Source organism: Rhinoderma darwinii, chromosome 2 (assembly GCF_050947455.1).
Source record: "Rhinoderma darwinii isolate aRhiDar2 chromosome 2, aRhiDar2.hap1, whole genome shotgun sequence".
NCBI classification, from domain to species: domain Eukaryota; kingdom Metazoa; phylum Chordata; class Amphibia; order Anura; family Rhinodermatidae; genus Rhinoderma; species Rhinoderma darwinii.
The window spans coordinates 177,634,490-177,649,637 of NC_134688.1; the positions used below are offsets into that span (position 1 = coordinate 177,634,490).

The 15,148-nt window shown below is 41.7% G+C and overlaps 1 protein-coding gene across 5 annotated transcripts in view; it reads left to right on the forward strand.

The window, feature by feature from the left end:
- MCF2L (MCF.2 cell line derived transforming sequence like) overlaps positions 1-9,953 on the forward strand; it is a 267,104-nt gene extending 257,151 nt beyond the window's left edge. For all 5 annotated transcript variants that reach the window (XM_075852524.1, XM_075852526.1, XM_075852525.1 and 2 more), the window contains 3 exons: positions 737-849; positions 3,542-3,645; positions 3,731-9,953. In XM_075852524.1, coding sequence (XP_075708639.1) covers positions 737-849; positions 3,542-3,645; positions 3,731-3,825 — 312 coding nt within the window. In that variant the 3' untranslated portion in view covers positions 3,826-9,953. The remainder of the gene's footprint in view (positions 1-736; positions 850-3,541; positions 3,646-3,730) is intronic.
- The last annotated feature ends 5,195 nt before the right edge of the window (positions 9,954-15,148 follow it).

The window sequence follows — 15,148 nt, forward strand, 5'->3', positions numbered from 1 at the left end:
GTCACTAACAGCAGAGATTCAAGATGAATTTTCCTGTGCAACTGTGTGGATGAATATAGTTGTTCTTACCACTTACAAAGTAGCTGAAAAGAAGTGCAGCAAAGGTGATGCAGAAAGCTGGGTTGCTCTTCGATATCATCCGTTAGCATATACCCTATAATAGGGGAATGAACTGTTGCTATGACAACCTCACAAGCTGCCGCCATATAATGCCTTTGTGAATCATCATCTACTTGGGTAATATTCGTATTGGAGCATGCAAAAAAATTCATGCAAATTCCAGTTCAATCTGTGAAAAAAAAACCAGGAGGTACAGTATGGGGCATAGCAGTTTATGGGCGCCGTATTACAGATCTGTAGCACACAGATCTGTAATATGGCTGTGTTCCTGGGCCCTTTGTCAAATGTTTAGTTTGTGTCTGCTCCATATGAAGATAAATCTTCTCTAATTTCTAAGCATTACATTCATGGTAGCTTTGTATTAACAATTGTAAAAATGGACGAACAAGTCAGGGCGATTTGTAGCATCTGGAGAATTCCTAAATCTCATTGTCCAGTTAGTTGAACACCATAGTCCTGTCTATACCGCAGCTTTCTCTTTTAATGGTTATACCCAATCTCTAATAGCCGCAGGGAACCTAGAACGCTCTGGAACACATGAATGTCATTGAAACCGTTTTTGTTTTGCTTTCTGTGTTTAAGAACTACTTGTGAAATATGTGTTGTGTGATTTCAGAGTCCAGGTAAATATAACGTTGTCGCTGACTATGAGAAGCGTGGGTTAGAGGACCTGCCAGTGAGGAGTGGAGACGTAGTTCAGCTGATACGTGAAGAAGAGGATGGAGTATGGTATGGATTGCTTAGATCTTTGCTTTTTATGGGGGTTTTTTCATGCCCAGAATCTAATCATATTAGATGCTCCCAACGTGTTGCATTTCTCAACTCTTAAAGTGTTTGGAAAATCATGAATTTGTGATGTTTTTCAAACATTATAATTTTTGATTTGTAAATAAAATGGAAAATTAGATAAAGATTAACCCCTTCCTGCCTGCCCCACATAAATTAAATAGCGTTTTTTCTGCAATGGACATTTATCACCTATCCACAGGATCAACGATCAGACATTGATAAATGTACATTGTGGGAAAACTCCTTTAACAGGCTAATGGCATTGCCCCTGTGCCAAAAGCCTGTTAGTTTACGTTCTGTCTTTGATGGCACTGCATGCTTCTTCACACAGTGCCATCAGCTGAAACGGACTCTCACACTGACAGCCCGACCCTGTTCTATGAAAGAGAACTCAAATAATCAGTTCCCTGTCACAACTAACCCCCGAGGTCGGCAATCATATTGAGAGTTTCCAAATGCAAAAGAAGGCTTGGATACATGCAGAGAAGACACGATCTCCATCTTCCGTACATGTCTCTGTATACAGATCACTAATAAGAGTGATCTAATAGGTTATTATACCACTGTTATCAGTGATCTGTATATAGGGCAAAAGGGAAAACATAGATAATGTGTTCCCTGCGTGCCTCCATAGTAAAAAAAATAATAATAATAATTTGAAAAAAAAAAGTTTTTTAATAAATAAAAATAAGTAAAACGAGAACAAAATAAAAAGACCCCCTTCCCCCCAAAAAGTGCACACTTCTCCGAACCCACAGGCACCAATTTTAGACAATCGGCTTGAAACAAACCTATTGCACGGGCATCAAGTGCTGAGGCATTAATACCTTCCTGCCAGATTGAATGTACAATACAGCAAACATAAAATAATTACTCCTGACCACCAATTTTAGTCTGTTCTAAAACTGCTTATTCCACTTTTGTGCCTTTTACTAAAATATTGCTGTATTTCAATGATTATCAACCATGTACAGAGGCTGCATCTAAAGTTAAAGGGAACCTGTCACCAGCATTTCACCTATTGAACTTTACTAATCCCTCACTGGCCGCTACTATAAAAAGTTAATTGCCGTTATCCCCGCTCCTAAACTACTCCTCTGACTGTAAATAACGGTCTGCAAACATTTTGCACCTTTTATCGTAATAATCCGGTGTCCCTTTGTGCGCACACACCAGAAGAGGCCATCAATGCACAAGCGCGGGATATTGTATTCTGGGGGAAGGCGAGGAGCTGTCAATCAAAAGTAAGGAGGCGGGGTAAACTCGGAAAGACTTGAGGAATGAAGGTATGACTCTTTTCAAAGGAAGATTTGACTCTTTTATGCTCATTAGCATACGGTGTGGGAACACTAAAAAGCTGAATACTAAAGCTACAGAACCGACAAAGAAGACAATTATAGGTTATATAGAAATGATTTTTCACCCACTACCCCCAGGTATTGCTGGTTTAATAGGTGAAATGCTGGTGACAGGTTCCCTTTAAGGGAGAGTGAAACATGTAAAACTAAGATAGGGTCTTTGTAAAACACTGATATAGCACCGAGAACAATGTACACATATACTGCATGACTATCCACGGGAGAATTAGAACATTAATTTTTCGGGTATTATTTATTTTAGCAAACTACCTTAAAACAAAGTATGAACAAAAAATTGGAAAAACTGTATATTTTCTCGTTTCTGACCATTTCCCCCTAAATGAGGCCTACAAAATTAATTGACTTCGACTCCAATTTTAAATAATAAGAAATCCATATGTGTCACACAGAAAAGAAACAAAAATGTTTGGGATAGACTAGCAAATAATAAAGAAAGATTAACCTTTAGAATGCAGCATTCTAAATTTTGCTCTGGGCATGAAAGCCCAAATCACCTCTGGGTAGAATCTACATCTACCCGAGGGATAGCAGCGGGTGGCAGCCGGCATCCTAAGAAACGGTGCAACCGACACTAACGCCAAACAGTAGCGTTGTGCCTATACTTGCACAACCTGACCAGGTGAGTTGCAAATATCTCGCAATGTGCCACAACAAAGTGTTTTAAAACGGTAATACCTTAGAGGAGCGGCATATCCTTTTCTCCCTCTTTTTCTCCCTTCTACATTTGACAAATCACCTCCGGTCATTCTGCTTGCTATCTCTTGCTATATTGTTGCATTGAGGACTTATAATCTTGCGTGAGGGATTTTATACTCCTTGGCCAGCACCTTTCTGACCTCTCTGACCCATACATATATAAATTGTCCTTAATATGTATTACTTCATGCTTGCATGCTTGTTTTCTATTATAGTGCCTTGGCGGTGTTTGGGTGGTTGTACTGTATACCACATAGCATGTTTTACATCTTGCACTTGCTGTATCTCTTTCTAATTGTGGTCCTTTCTTAACATCGTTTCTATTATTATTATTATTATTATTATTATTATTATTATGTACTGTATTTTGACTATTATATATTAAAGATTTACTATTTTGCTATCTTTTGGGCTTTTTGTTCTCTTTTTTGCTTGCCAATAGGTTGTCTAAAGGATTAGCAATAAACATGCATTTTGAGATGTGACTAGATTAAATGCAATTTGTTTTATCTTTTGAAAGAAATCTCCATGTTTATCTGTTGCTCAATGTGTTGCAGGTATGTAAAAAATCTGAGCACCAACAAAGAAGGATTAGTGCCTGCCAGCAACCTGATGACGCTCATTGGGGCCTCCAAGTCGGTGCATTCACTCAGCAGCTCTGGTAGGATTCTCTACAGCCTGTTTTTGTTTGCACTAGATTATTTTTGGACATGCACTAATAACTGTCTTTGTGTTATACTGTATAGAATCAGGAACTGCTTCCAGCACTTTAAGCACCTCATCCAGCTGCAGTGAAAGCTGCAATGCCAGCTGCACCAGCTTTTCTGATATCAAGAGCTGAGCGTGAACGGAGTGTGCACAGATCAGGCGTGTCCTAGGGGGGTCATCCCAGACTTCAGGCCATGTGAGAACAGGATGAGTGAAGAAAATGCAATGTTCTGGGGCTGATCGAAGAAAAAAGGCGCAGAGTGATTTTTATGCCCGTGTTCTTGTCTCTGTCAATTTCATGTTCGTCTGACAGGTCAAGGCGGAAGGAACCAGGTAGCATGGTGTTCAGTGATGATTTGTGCCATAGAAAAACCCATCTCCTAACACTGCACTTAGTTCAGTTTACAGATCTATAAACAGTGTTTACTCCGTCAACATTTCACCCATACTGAGGAACATGTAATGACCCCTATAGAACATACCCTGCAATGGTGCCATCATTTTGTTCCATTGAATGTTTCCAAGTGGTGCGGTTTCTACCAGTCTTCATGGTTCTCTGCAGCCGGATGTAAAGATTCATCTGAAAATACTTCCTTTCCTTTCACACTTTTTTACTGAGACCATCTTGTGGAATTTATGGCTGTTATCAATTTGGAAAAGAAAATATTTGTGAAGTTTTTCCCAACATGGAAATTTTATACTAAATTATTTTTCCACTTGTCAGGTTCAGCATTTGTAGTTCATCTCTGTGTCTAGTGATCTGTATGAAGTTGAGGTAACAAAGCGGAGATTTTTAACCAGTGGGGAAGGAAGGCGGTTGTCCGGGGAAGCTGATTATTTTCTATTATAATTATTATTATTATTAAGCAATATTTTTATTGGTGTACAGGAGCTAAACAGGAAATGATTAAATAGCCCTTTTATACTGTACTTGTATAGAGAAATGGAATATTAAAGGATATAGATGCATATATCTATAGAGGGAGAAAGGGCTAAAGGATAACACTTCACAATGACCTTATCCTCCTCCCCCCTGCCCTTTGTAATCCATTCCTGATAGCCCTAAAAGAAAAATACACATGAAATCATGTCTAAAATGCAATGAATGTGTAAATTCTGTCAGACATTTCCAAGTTCAGTGTCCTATCAGTGCAGATCAGTGTGTTCAGTGTTCTAATGCTTAAAGGGGTTGTCCTTTAAAAATTTGGACACAGTTTCTTCACAAAGAAAACAAACAAACCTGCAATATATTTAACTTTAAGGCCCTGTTCACACTGAGTTTTTTGCAGGTGGAAAAGTCAGACTCATAATTCCTGAAGGAATTTTGAGGCTGGTTTTGACCGGCGCTCTCTTTGCCGCGTTTTTTGCTGTGTTTTTTTGCTGTGTTTTTTTCAGCCGCGGCCATTGAGCGCCCTGGGCAAAAAAACGCAGCGAAAACCGCTTTCTCTGCCTCCCATTGATTTCAATGGGAGGTCATAGTCGGAACCACCTCAAGTAGAGGGCTTGACTTCTTTTTCCTTCAAGCGTTTTTGCCTCCGCCTCCCATTCAAATCAATGGGAGGCGTTTTCGGCTGTTTTTGGCGCAGTTTCCGCATCAAAAACAGCGCCAAAAAACTATGTGTGAACATACCCTACGGCTCCGTTCACACCTGCGTTGTGACATTCCGTTCTTCTCCGTTAGCGGAGAACAACAATAGAATAACGTAAGCAACGGTTCCGTTGCACAACGGACACCGCCGGCGACCGATGGAGCCCATTGACTTTAATAGGTTCCGTCGGCTTTCTGTTGGGGTGTCCATGATTTTACCAGACACAATAGTGCATCATGATGCACTATCTTCTCCAGCAATCTCCATTAATCCCTCCCGGATCTGCGACGGTGGCCCCTAACGGAGCCTCTGACGCAGATGTGAACGAAGCCTAATCTTCCCTCTGTGACATCATCTCATGTGGCCGCATCTTCTGAAAGCAGTAAGCCTCAGCTGAATTTTTACCAATGGTGATGTGACATTCATGGCTGCTGTTAAATACTCTTGCTAAAGTGACACCACATAGAGAAAGCATCACAGAGGCTGAGAAAGCAACAAAAACCACAGGGGACAAAAGTAGATTTCAGACGGTTAGTATATTGCAAAGTTTATAGTTGCGCTCATTTTTAAAAGGCCAGACAATCCCTTTAATTTTGTTTTCTCATGCTTGGCTTGTTTACAAATTTCTCCTACTGTTATACTTCTTTTTTTATAGGGCACTGCTCAATATAGGAGCTTCAAGTTTGTATTACAGCATAAATGACATGTACAGGTATAAAACAATCTAAGGCCTTATTCACACGAACGTGTTTAACGTCCGTGATACACACGTGAAAATCACGCACGTCGCACGGACCTATGTTAGTGAATGGGGCCGTTCAGACCTTCCGTGATTTTCACACAGTGTGTGTCCGCTGCGTAAAACTCACGATATGTCCTATACTTGGGCGTTTTTCGCATATCACGCACCCATTGAAGTCAATGGGTGCGTGAAAATCACGCGCAGCACAGGGAAGCACTTCCGTGTGTTACGCGTCATTTGCGCAACAGCAGATCAAGAAATGAAGGGAAAAATAAAACCACTTCCTTCATTTATTTTTCTAAACATCAAAACCGCGTGTCATAAGGATGGCATATGTGTGAAAATCACGCAGCAAACACTTATGACACACGGAACTGCAACGTGGAAAAAACACAGCGTTTTTTTGCTTTCAAAACGCAAACGTTCGTGTGAATAAGGCCTAAGGCTGCTCACATATAGACTTCTTTATTCAGTACCTTCATTTGTAGAGCTAGAATGAAGTTAGTGGTCATTATAATTTCATTTACATGGTTTAGTGTGAGCTACGCTAATTCTTCTAATTTTTCCCTTTACATATATTACCCAAGAAAATGTTACTTGGACCACTGGCGCCAGGTTAATGGATTGTATGATCGGAGACAATAATACTAGTTTATTAGGTTGTATTCACAAGTGTCATTTTTGCTATGTTTTTTTGTAACGTGGCAAAAACTACACGTGTTAATACAGACTATTCTATTTAGTCATAAAGCTACCATCACAGTAAACATTTCTGGTTATTAGAGAACTCATTGTTCATTTGCTTGTTAAACAATCATTATAATAATAGTTGGCAACTATTGGAACTGTCCATAATTGAAGGTTCAAAATGGCAAGTTATGTTATTAAATATGGCACCCTTCCGTAACACTATTTTCTGACGTGCTGCACCATTTCTGAGCCCACTGATCCAGTGCTCATTCCAATTACAGAAATTGATACGTATAAAAATCTGTATTCAAAATACAAAAGAAAATACACTCCTCTATCATAGTAGCCAACAAATAAGATAGGAGTCCAAAAATTTCCTAGGAGCAATGTTATTTCTTATGCCTTGAAATTAAATTTTATTTTAATATATGTACAGAAAATATTCTTTTTATTTTCCTCATTAATATAAGAGAAAATGTAGGAAATAACCGATTATTAAAAAATATTGACAGAAAAAAGTATTTACATGAATTCAGCTTGTACATTTGAAGCAGATGTTTAATATAAAATAAATCTTTACTTTTCCAGAAAATAAGAAATACTTACTAGCGATAATGCCAAAGTGGTAAAGATATTATTACTAGTATCTGTGTCAGTTAATGACCCTTCCAGAATTCTCGATTGGCATTCTTTTTTAAAATGGGTAACATAAAAGGGTTAAAATGTCCTTTCTCTATGGGCTCAGATATGCTGATGTGCACGTGGTCAATACATTTCATACACAGATTCCATTTTATCAGTTGATCTTTTGCTTTAGGACATTTGTATATAGTAAAGCACAGACTTCTTGTTGGTGAATGATATCACAGAAGCCAGTAACCTATTTATGAATCTGTAACTGAGCATTTGTTATAATTCCGTTTATTAAATTGATGTCTAAGAAAAGCGATGCAGAAGGTGTAAGGAAATCTGTAAATCACTAAGTAACTGCCATGTTTCAGAGATACAGCCTTCCAATAGCAGCAGCTTTTTCTGAACAACGTAAAAACACATGGTCACATGTAATAAATTACATTTTTGATGCTGTGATATGCAGGCATCCCAGTCAGCTGGCAAAGGAGGATTGTGCCTAAATGAAGAATAAGTAATTTCTTTAAAGGACTGTTCCAGAAGAGTTATAATCAAATTGTAACAATTCACAGGATTGGTGAGAACTGCTAGATCTGCGGGGCTCCCCCGATTGTATAGTGCAGTGGTTGAGCGTACGTACTACCTTTATGTACTGCGCATGCTGAACCACCGCTCCATTCAAACTGGGGACTCAGGACTCCCAGTTCTGGCGATCAGCGGAGGTCCCAGCTGTCGAAACCCTGCCGATCTAGTATCTCGCATCTATCCTGTGGAAAAGTGCTTATAAGTGTAAGTTCTCACGTAGCGTAAATACTGCAGATTTTCTGCAACCGATTTAGTTGCGGAAAATCCGCAGCACAACACAGTAGCAGCAGAGTGGATGATATTTGAACAAATGTCATTCACACGCTGCAAAAATGCTAAACAGAAAAAAAATCGCTCAGAAATTGACCTGCGATGCGTTTATTTAATCCGCAACATGTCAATTGTATTTGTGTAAACGCCGCTTATTTGTTGCAGGTTTTCCCGATTGTATTCAATGAGGAGGTAAAACCCACAGCAAATAGCAGCTGTTGCATTATTTGCGGCGGAAAATCAGCAATTCCGCCGCGAAAAACTGTTTCTTCATGCAGGCCGGTTTCCTGGGATAAAGTCTTATCCCATGTGACCGCACCAGCCAATCGCAGGCTGCAGCAAGCGCATGGGATCAAACATCGTCCCTGAGCTGCAGAACGTCAGGATGTTAAAGGGATGTGCCATGGTAAGTATCCATTTTTTTTCAGTGCAGGATTTCCGCAGTGGACATTCTGGCCGAAAAACTGCACCAAAATTTGGTGCGGTTTTTCAGTCGGAAATTCCTTGCAGCAACAAGGGCGGATACGCAGCATATCCAACCTGTGTGAATATACCCTAAGGCCTCATGCGCACGACCGTAGCCATGTGCACGGCCGTGATTTTCGGGTTGGCCGGCAGCGGAGTGACACCCGCGAGCCGCCCGCAAATTGCGTGCCGTGCACATGGCCGCTGCATTATTTCCTATGAAATAAGACATGTCCGTTCCTTCTGCGGACCAGGCTCCTGGGCCATGCACGGACCGTGAAAACCACGATCGTGTGCATGGCCGATAGGAATGAATGGGGCCGCAATTCTCCCGTGGATTTTCGGGGGAATTGCGGCCGCAAAAGCACGTTCGTGTGCATGGTGCCTAATTTTTTATAATTGGAATACCATTGAAGTGGAAGATTATTATTTTTTCAGAAATTTCTGCAACGGAAAAATCCATTCCATACATCTGAGAGGGTTGTTTCTACAGCATGGGCATGGATTTCTGTAAGGACAGTCTTAGAAATTTCTGCAACAAATCTGCTGCATGTGAATTCACCCATAATGGAAGGGTTTGCAAAAATGCCACTACCTCTGTGTGTGCTTGCAAATGCTTTGATTTTTCAGTTTTTCAATTGTCCTAAGCTGGCCATATTCGTTAAATTTCTCGTGGTGTATCCTGCTGACAATGTCATGAGTCTAGTGACCGGTGGACCGTCCATCCCAGTCCCCTCCTCCTTCTATTGGTTCATCATCATCCTGACATAGTTCTTTGCTTTCTTTGGGGTAATATTTGTAAGGACGACTGTCGAGTTGAAGTGTCTACAAATAGAGAGGGAAATCAGGGACATGTGACAATCTCTTGCAGCCCTCATAAAATTCACTGTAATATAAAGTTGAAGATGTTATATACTTTTTCTTTTAAGTCAGTGGTGAAGTGTAGCAACCTGTACAGATGTGGACTTCTCTCATACATTGTAAGTTATTTGTAAATACTTTGTAAAATATGACTGTTCTTAAATAATATTATGTAGACATTTGTGCTAAAATGACCTGTTTTCACGGGACTATGTTAATATTTGCCTGTGATTTTTAAGTACTTGTCACTGCACTTTACAGACTACATCTCATCTGCTTATTTTTATTCTGCTACTGTAAATTTGAGTACAGAATGTGAACTATTGTATGTATGATGATTCATTGAGTACATTTCAGGAACACCTGCTGTATTTCACTGTGGATGTCTTTGTAAAAAAAGAGAAAAAAATAAAAAATAATTTCAGATTATTTTTGTGATTTCTTAAATTTTTTGAAAACATTAAGAGACAATTTTTGTGACAAATTTTGGCACATTTTGCAGCACACCCCCTTTCCAACAAACTGTACCCTTTTTTAGTGACACTTTAAAAAGTGTCTAGTGAGGCACAAACATCTGCTTCATAAATAGGTATAAAACTTGATGTAACATTATGCGCCAGAAATACACCATATTTTGGCACATTTTATGACCAGGTCTACGTGTAATAGTAAATCTGCACCATTGTTCCTGTGTTCATTTGTAATCTCTGAAGGCAGACTTGGGGGCCTTTGTTATGCCCCCACGGCTGCCTTAAAAACCATTGCGTCACGGGGGTGCCGATGGAGCCCCCTCCCTCTGAAAACACTAAGGGTATGTCCACACGCAGAGTCAAAAACATCTCAAAATACCAAACTGTTTTCAAGAGAAAATAGCTCCTGATTTTCAGACGTTTTTTGTGCCACTTGCGATTTTCGCTGCGTATTTACAGCCGTTTTTGGAGCTTTTTTCTATAGAGTCTATGGAAAACGGCTCCAAAAACATCCCAAGAAGTGTCTTGCAATTCTTTTTCGCTGCCTTTTTTTACACGTAAAAAAACGCTCCATCAGAACAGAACGCCGTTTTCCCATTGAAATCAATGGGCAGATGTTTGGAGGCGTTCTCCTTCCGATTTTTCGGCCGTTTTTCGGGCGTTTACGGCCTGAAAAACTACCAAAAATAGGCAGTGTGAACATACCCTTAGATGCCGTGGCCGCTATTGACCGCAGCATCTAAGAAGTTAAACAGGCGAGATCAAAGCTAACGTCAATTACGCCCGTTACAGCAGGAGCCCAGCTACCTTTAGACAGCCTGACACCCGCTTTAGCTGGCACAGGACTGCTGTGCCGGTCTTATGTCACAGTGGCGTCTTGTCATGGTGCTGTAGCATAAGTACGGATGTAGCCATCTTTATCTTGACTATGATAACTTGATGCAGCGTGATATCACACCACAAAAGCCATTGAAAAAGTCAAGATAAAGGATCTAGCCACTGTGTATTTAATGCGCTAAATGTCCAGATAAAGACGGCTACATCTGTACCCTTAATGACTGCCATGCATAGGCATATGGGCGGTTATTAAGAGAATGATAAAGTGACAGTCAGTTTAAAACGAAAAGAAATTGAGAGACCGGTTGATATGTTGCAAGGGGTGCAGTCAAGATTTGCCTTCTGGAGGACTGAAGTAACCAATAAATGTTTGAAAGAGAATATTCAACATCAGAGAGGTTAGAGATTTTAGACAGCTGAGCTCACACAGATTGCAAAAGAGACATCTAAGGCCTTATTCACACGCACGTGTTCGTTTTGCACGCGCAAAAAATGCTGCATTTTGCACGCACAAAAAATGCTGCATTTTGCACGCGCAAAAAATGCTGCATTTTGCGCGCGCAAAAGGTCCGTGTGTCATCCGAATATGGTGCGTGGCTGCAGGACATGTTGTGCGTTTCGTGAAATTCAGACAGTCTGAACGGCCCCATTCAGTAACATCTGTCCGTACGACGCGCGTGACTTCCACGCGCGTAGCACGGACGTATTATACGTTCGTATGAATAAGGCCTAAGTGTTAGTGAATCGGTTTAACATTTCAGACAAAACTACAGGAATTATCTTTTACATTTAAAATGAAATATTTAACCTATTATGCTAGTTTTACATTGTGAGTTTTTGAAATACTGTACATATGAAAAACACATGAGTTTTACAAATTGTTTCAGCTCTAAACCTAAAACTATGTAAATTAAAAACCAAATTACATCTAAAACGCTTTGTAAAAAAATGTTTGGTTAAAGATGAACTAAGGTTAAGTGCAGTATTTGTTAATAGGGCAGGGTACAATATGCAAATAAAGCTGTGACCATGACCGCCATCAGGAATTTCTGGATCCCATACAGCCAAGAAGTCGGGGCCCCCTTATTACCAAGGAAGGGGTGCATTCAGTGGTGGATTAAAGGAAAGGTGTCACATTTATTTTTTATTAATTTGTGTTTTTATTTATTTTAACATTGAATGAAATTTATTTTTTTACATTATGTTTTTTTTTTATTGCTTCTGTGTATGTGTCTCTTCACGACACATACACAGATGCAATGTGGCAGCTACTTGCGAGGGTATCTGAGGGGTGTGCAGGGTGCTTGTGGGGGGTTGTGGTGGTGAGCTGGGTGCGTGCAGGGGTGTCTGGGGTGGTGTGGGAGGTATTGGGGGGTGAGTGCAGGGTGTTTGTGGAGGGATGTGTGCAGGGTGCATGGGGGGTTGAGTGGTGGTTTGTGGGGGGGTGTTAGTGCGGGGGTGTGTGTGTGTGGGGGTACGTGTGGGGATGTCTGGGGGGGTTGTTTGGTGGTTTGCGGGGTGTCTGGGGGGTGTTGTGTCTGTATGTGTTTGGGGGGTGCGTGTGTGGGCTGAGTTTGTGGGGGGGGGGAGCTCCATGATGTGCCAGAATTATTATTAACTATTAATATTTCTTTCTCATTTCTAGATCCCGTGCACCACAATAGAAACTACAGTTCATTGACCTCTAGTATTTATTGTGGCGCAGGGGAGAAGACAGAAGTCGCTGTAGGTGACTATAAGTATTTATATTTTTCATATTGCGAACTTTATTTTTTTGGGTTTTGCAGGTTGCGCTGGACCTATTGGACTACGTCGAAGATCTACTTTTTTTTATTTAAATAAAATGGTTAGCGAGGATTGTGTGGGGGAGTTTTTACATCAATAAAAATATTTTCTTATGTCTGTTTTTTTAATACTTTATTAGTGCCTGGATAATGGCAGTTGTCTGTTTAATGACGTCAATTACTAAGGCGGGGCTTAGTGTTAGCCAGTAAAATGGCTAGCACTAACCCCCATTATTACCCCAGTACCCACCGCCACCAGGGGTACTGGGAAGAGCCGGGTACGATCCAGTACCAGACCATCTGTTGTGATGGTCGGGCACTGGGGAGGCCGCAGGCTGGTATTATGAGGCCGGGAAGGACCAAAAACTGGGGCTCTTCCCACCCTGGTAATGCTAGGCTGCTGCTGCTGCTGCTGCTATGTTGTATCTGGCTGATTATAAAACATGGGGACCCCACATCGTTTTTCATAACCAGCAAGATACAACATAGCAGCAGGGTGGGAAGGGCCATGGTTTTTGGGCCTGCCCAGCCCCATAATACCAGACTGGGACCGCCCTAGTAACTGTCCATCACTATAGATTGTCCGGTACTGGATTGTACTTGGCTATTCCCAGACCCCTTGGTGACTGTGGGCACCAGGGTAATAATGGGGGGTTAGTTATAGCCGTTCTACTGGCTAACACTAAGCCCCACCTTGGTCAAACAGACAACTGCCATGATCCAGGCGCTAATAAAGTATTAAAAAAACAAACATAAGTAAAAAAAAAATATTGAAATAAAAACTCCCACACACAATCCTCACTAACCATTTTATTTAACAAAAAAACGTAGATCATCGCAGTAGTCCACCGAATCTACGACGTAGTCCAATAGGTCCAGCAGAACCTGCAAAACAAAAAAAATAAAGTTAGGCCTCAAGCACACTTCAGTTGAAATGCTTCACTGTGTTATCTGTGTTATCTATTTTTAACAGATAGCACACTGACCTATTAATTTCTATGGGGCCATACACACCTTTTTTTTACGGAACTGTGTGGCCGTTCCGACAATAATAGAACAGGTCCTATTCCTGTACGTTTTTTGCGGAACAGTCTCGGCCCTTCCATTCATTTGGTCCGTTGAAATAATAGAATGCATACGGAAGCTCCCCGTGTTTTGCGGCCGTATGACGAACAACGGATGTGTGCATGAGGTCTTAGTAATGAAAAATATACAAATACTTATACTCACCTACAGCAGACTTCTGTCTTCACCCTGCGCCACAATGTAAAGTAGGGGCCAATGAAAAATAATTCCCTTAGGGCATGTTCACACGGCGCTAAGAAAAAATGACGTGTGGACGTGTCGAATACACTAGCGCCACACCCCCCCCATATATAGTGCCACACAACCCCCTGTAGATGGCGCCACACACCACCTCCTGTAGATAGTGCCACACACAGACCCTGTAGATAGAACCACACACGGCCCCAATTTTGATAGCGCTACACAGCCCCCTTGTAGAAAGCATCACACATCCCCATGTAGATAGTGCCACTCACAGCCCCCTGTAGATAGCATCACACACCACCCCTGTAGAAAGTGCCACACACCATCCTTGTAGAAAGTGCCACACACCACCCCTGTAGAAAGTGCCACAAACTCCCCTGTAGATGGCACCACACATCTCCCCCCTGTAGATAGTGCCACACCCCCCTGTAGATAGCATGCCACACCCCATGTAGATAGTGCCACACACCCCCTCTGTAGATAGTGCCACAGCACCCCCTGTAGATAGCGTCACACAGTCCCCCCTATAGATAGCGCCACACAGCCCCCCTGTAGATAGGGCCACTTCCTCTGTATAATGTGCTACCCCCTTCTGTAGATAGAGCCACTCTTACCTGTTCCCGTTCCAGCGCTGTCCTCTTCTCCAATGATGCAAGACTGGTCTCTCCTGAATAGGCCGCATGCAGCAGAGAGACGCAGGCGGCACGATGTTGTTGTCACGCCGCCTGCATCACAAAAAAATGGTTCCCTTGCCCTGCCAGAGCTGTCAATTGTATCCGCATCCATAGGACACAGATATAATTCAGTCCAGGGCCTACACAAAGCAGTTTTGTCATGTTTTTTTTAGTGATTTGCGGCAAAACATGTCAAAACTGCAATGTGGTTTTATTCTTTGGGTGGCCATGAGATCCTCTGGCCCGGGCGGCCGCCTTAAATATGCCTATGGGGATACGCCTCTGGGTGCATTAGATAGTGGCAGTAGGTGGGACAAGGGTTAGACTAATGGCGTACCTACCATGGAAGTGGGGAAGGCAGCTGCTAAGGGGCCTGTGCGGGAAGGGGGCTGGCCCCTAACTGTGGACAATTTGTGGCAGAGACGGAGATGAAATATCTCTCATGCACGCTGATGCAGCTGTTTAAAGGCTACTCTGAAATTGCATGTCATGCTCTGAGCAGCTGCTACAGCCTTCCATTTTGCTTTGCAGAAGCTCTGATTGGTAGAAAGCGTGTTAGCTGACAGGTGCTCCACCAATCAGCAAAAGGA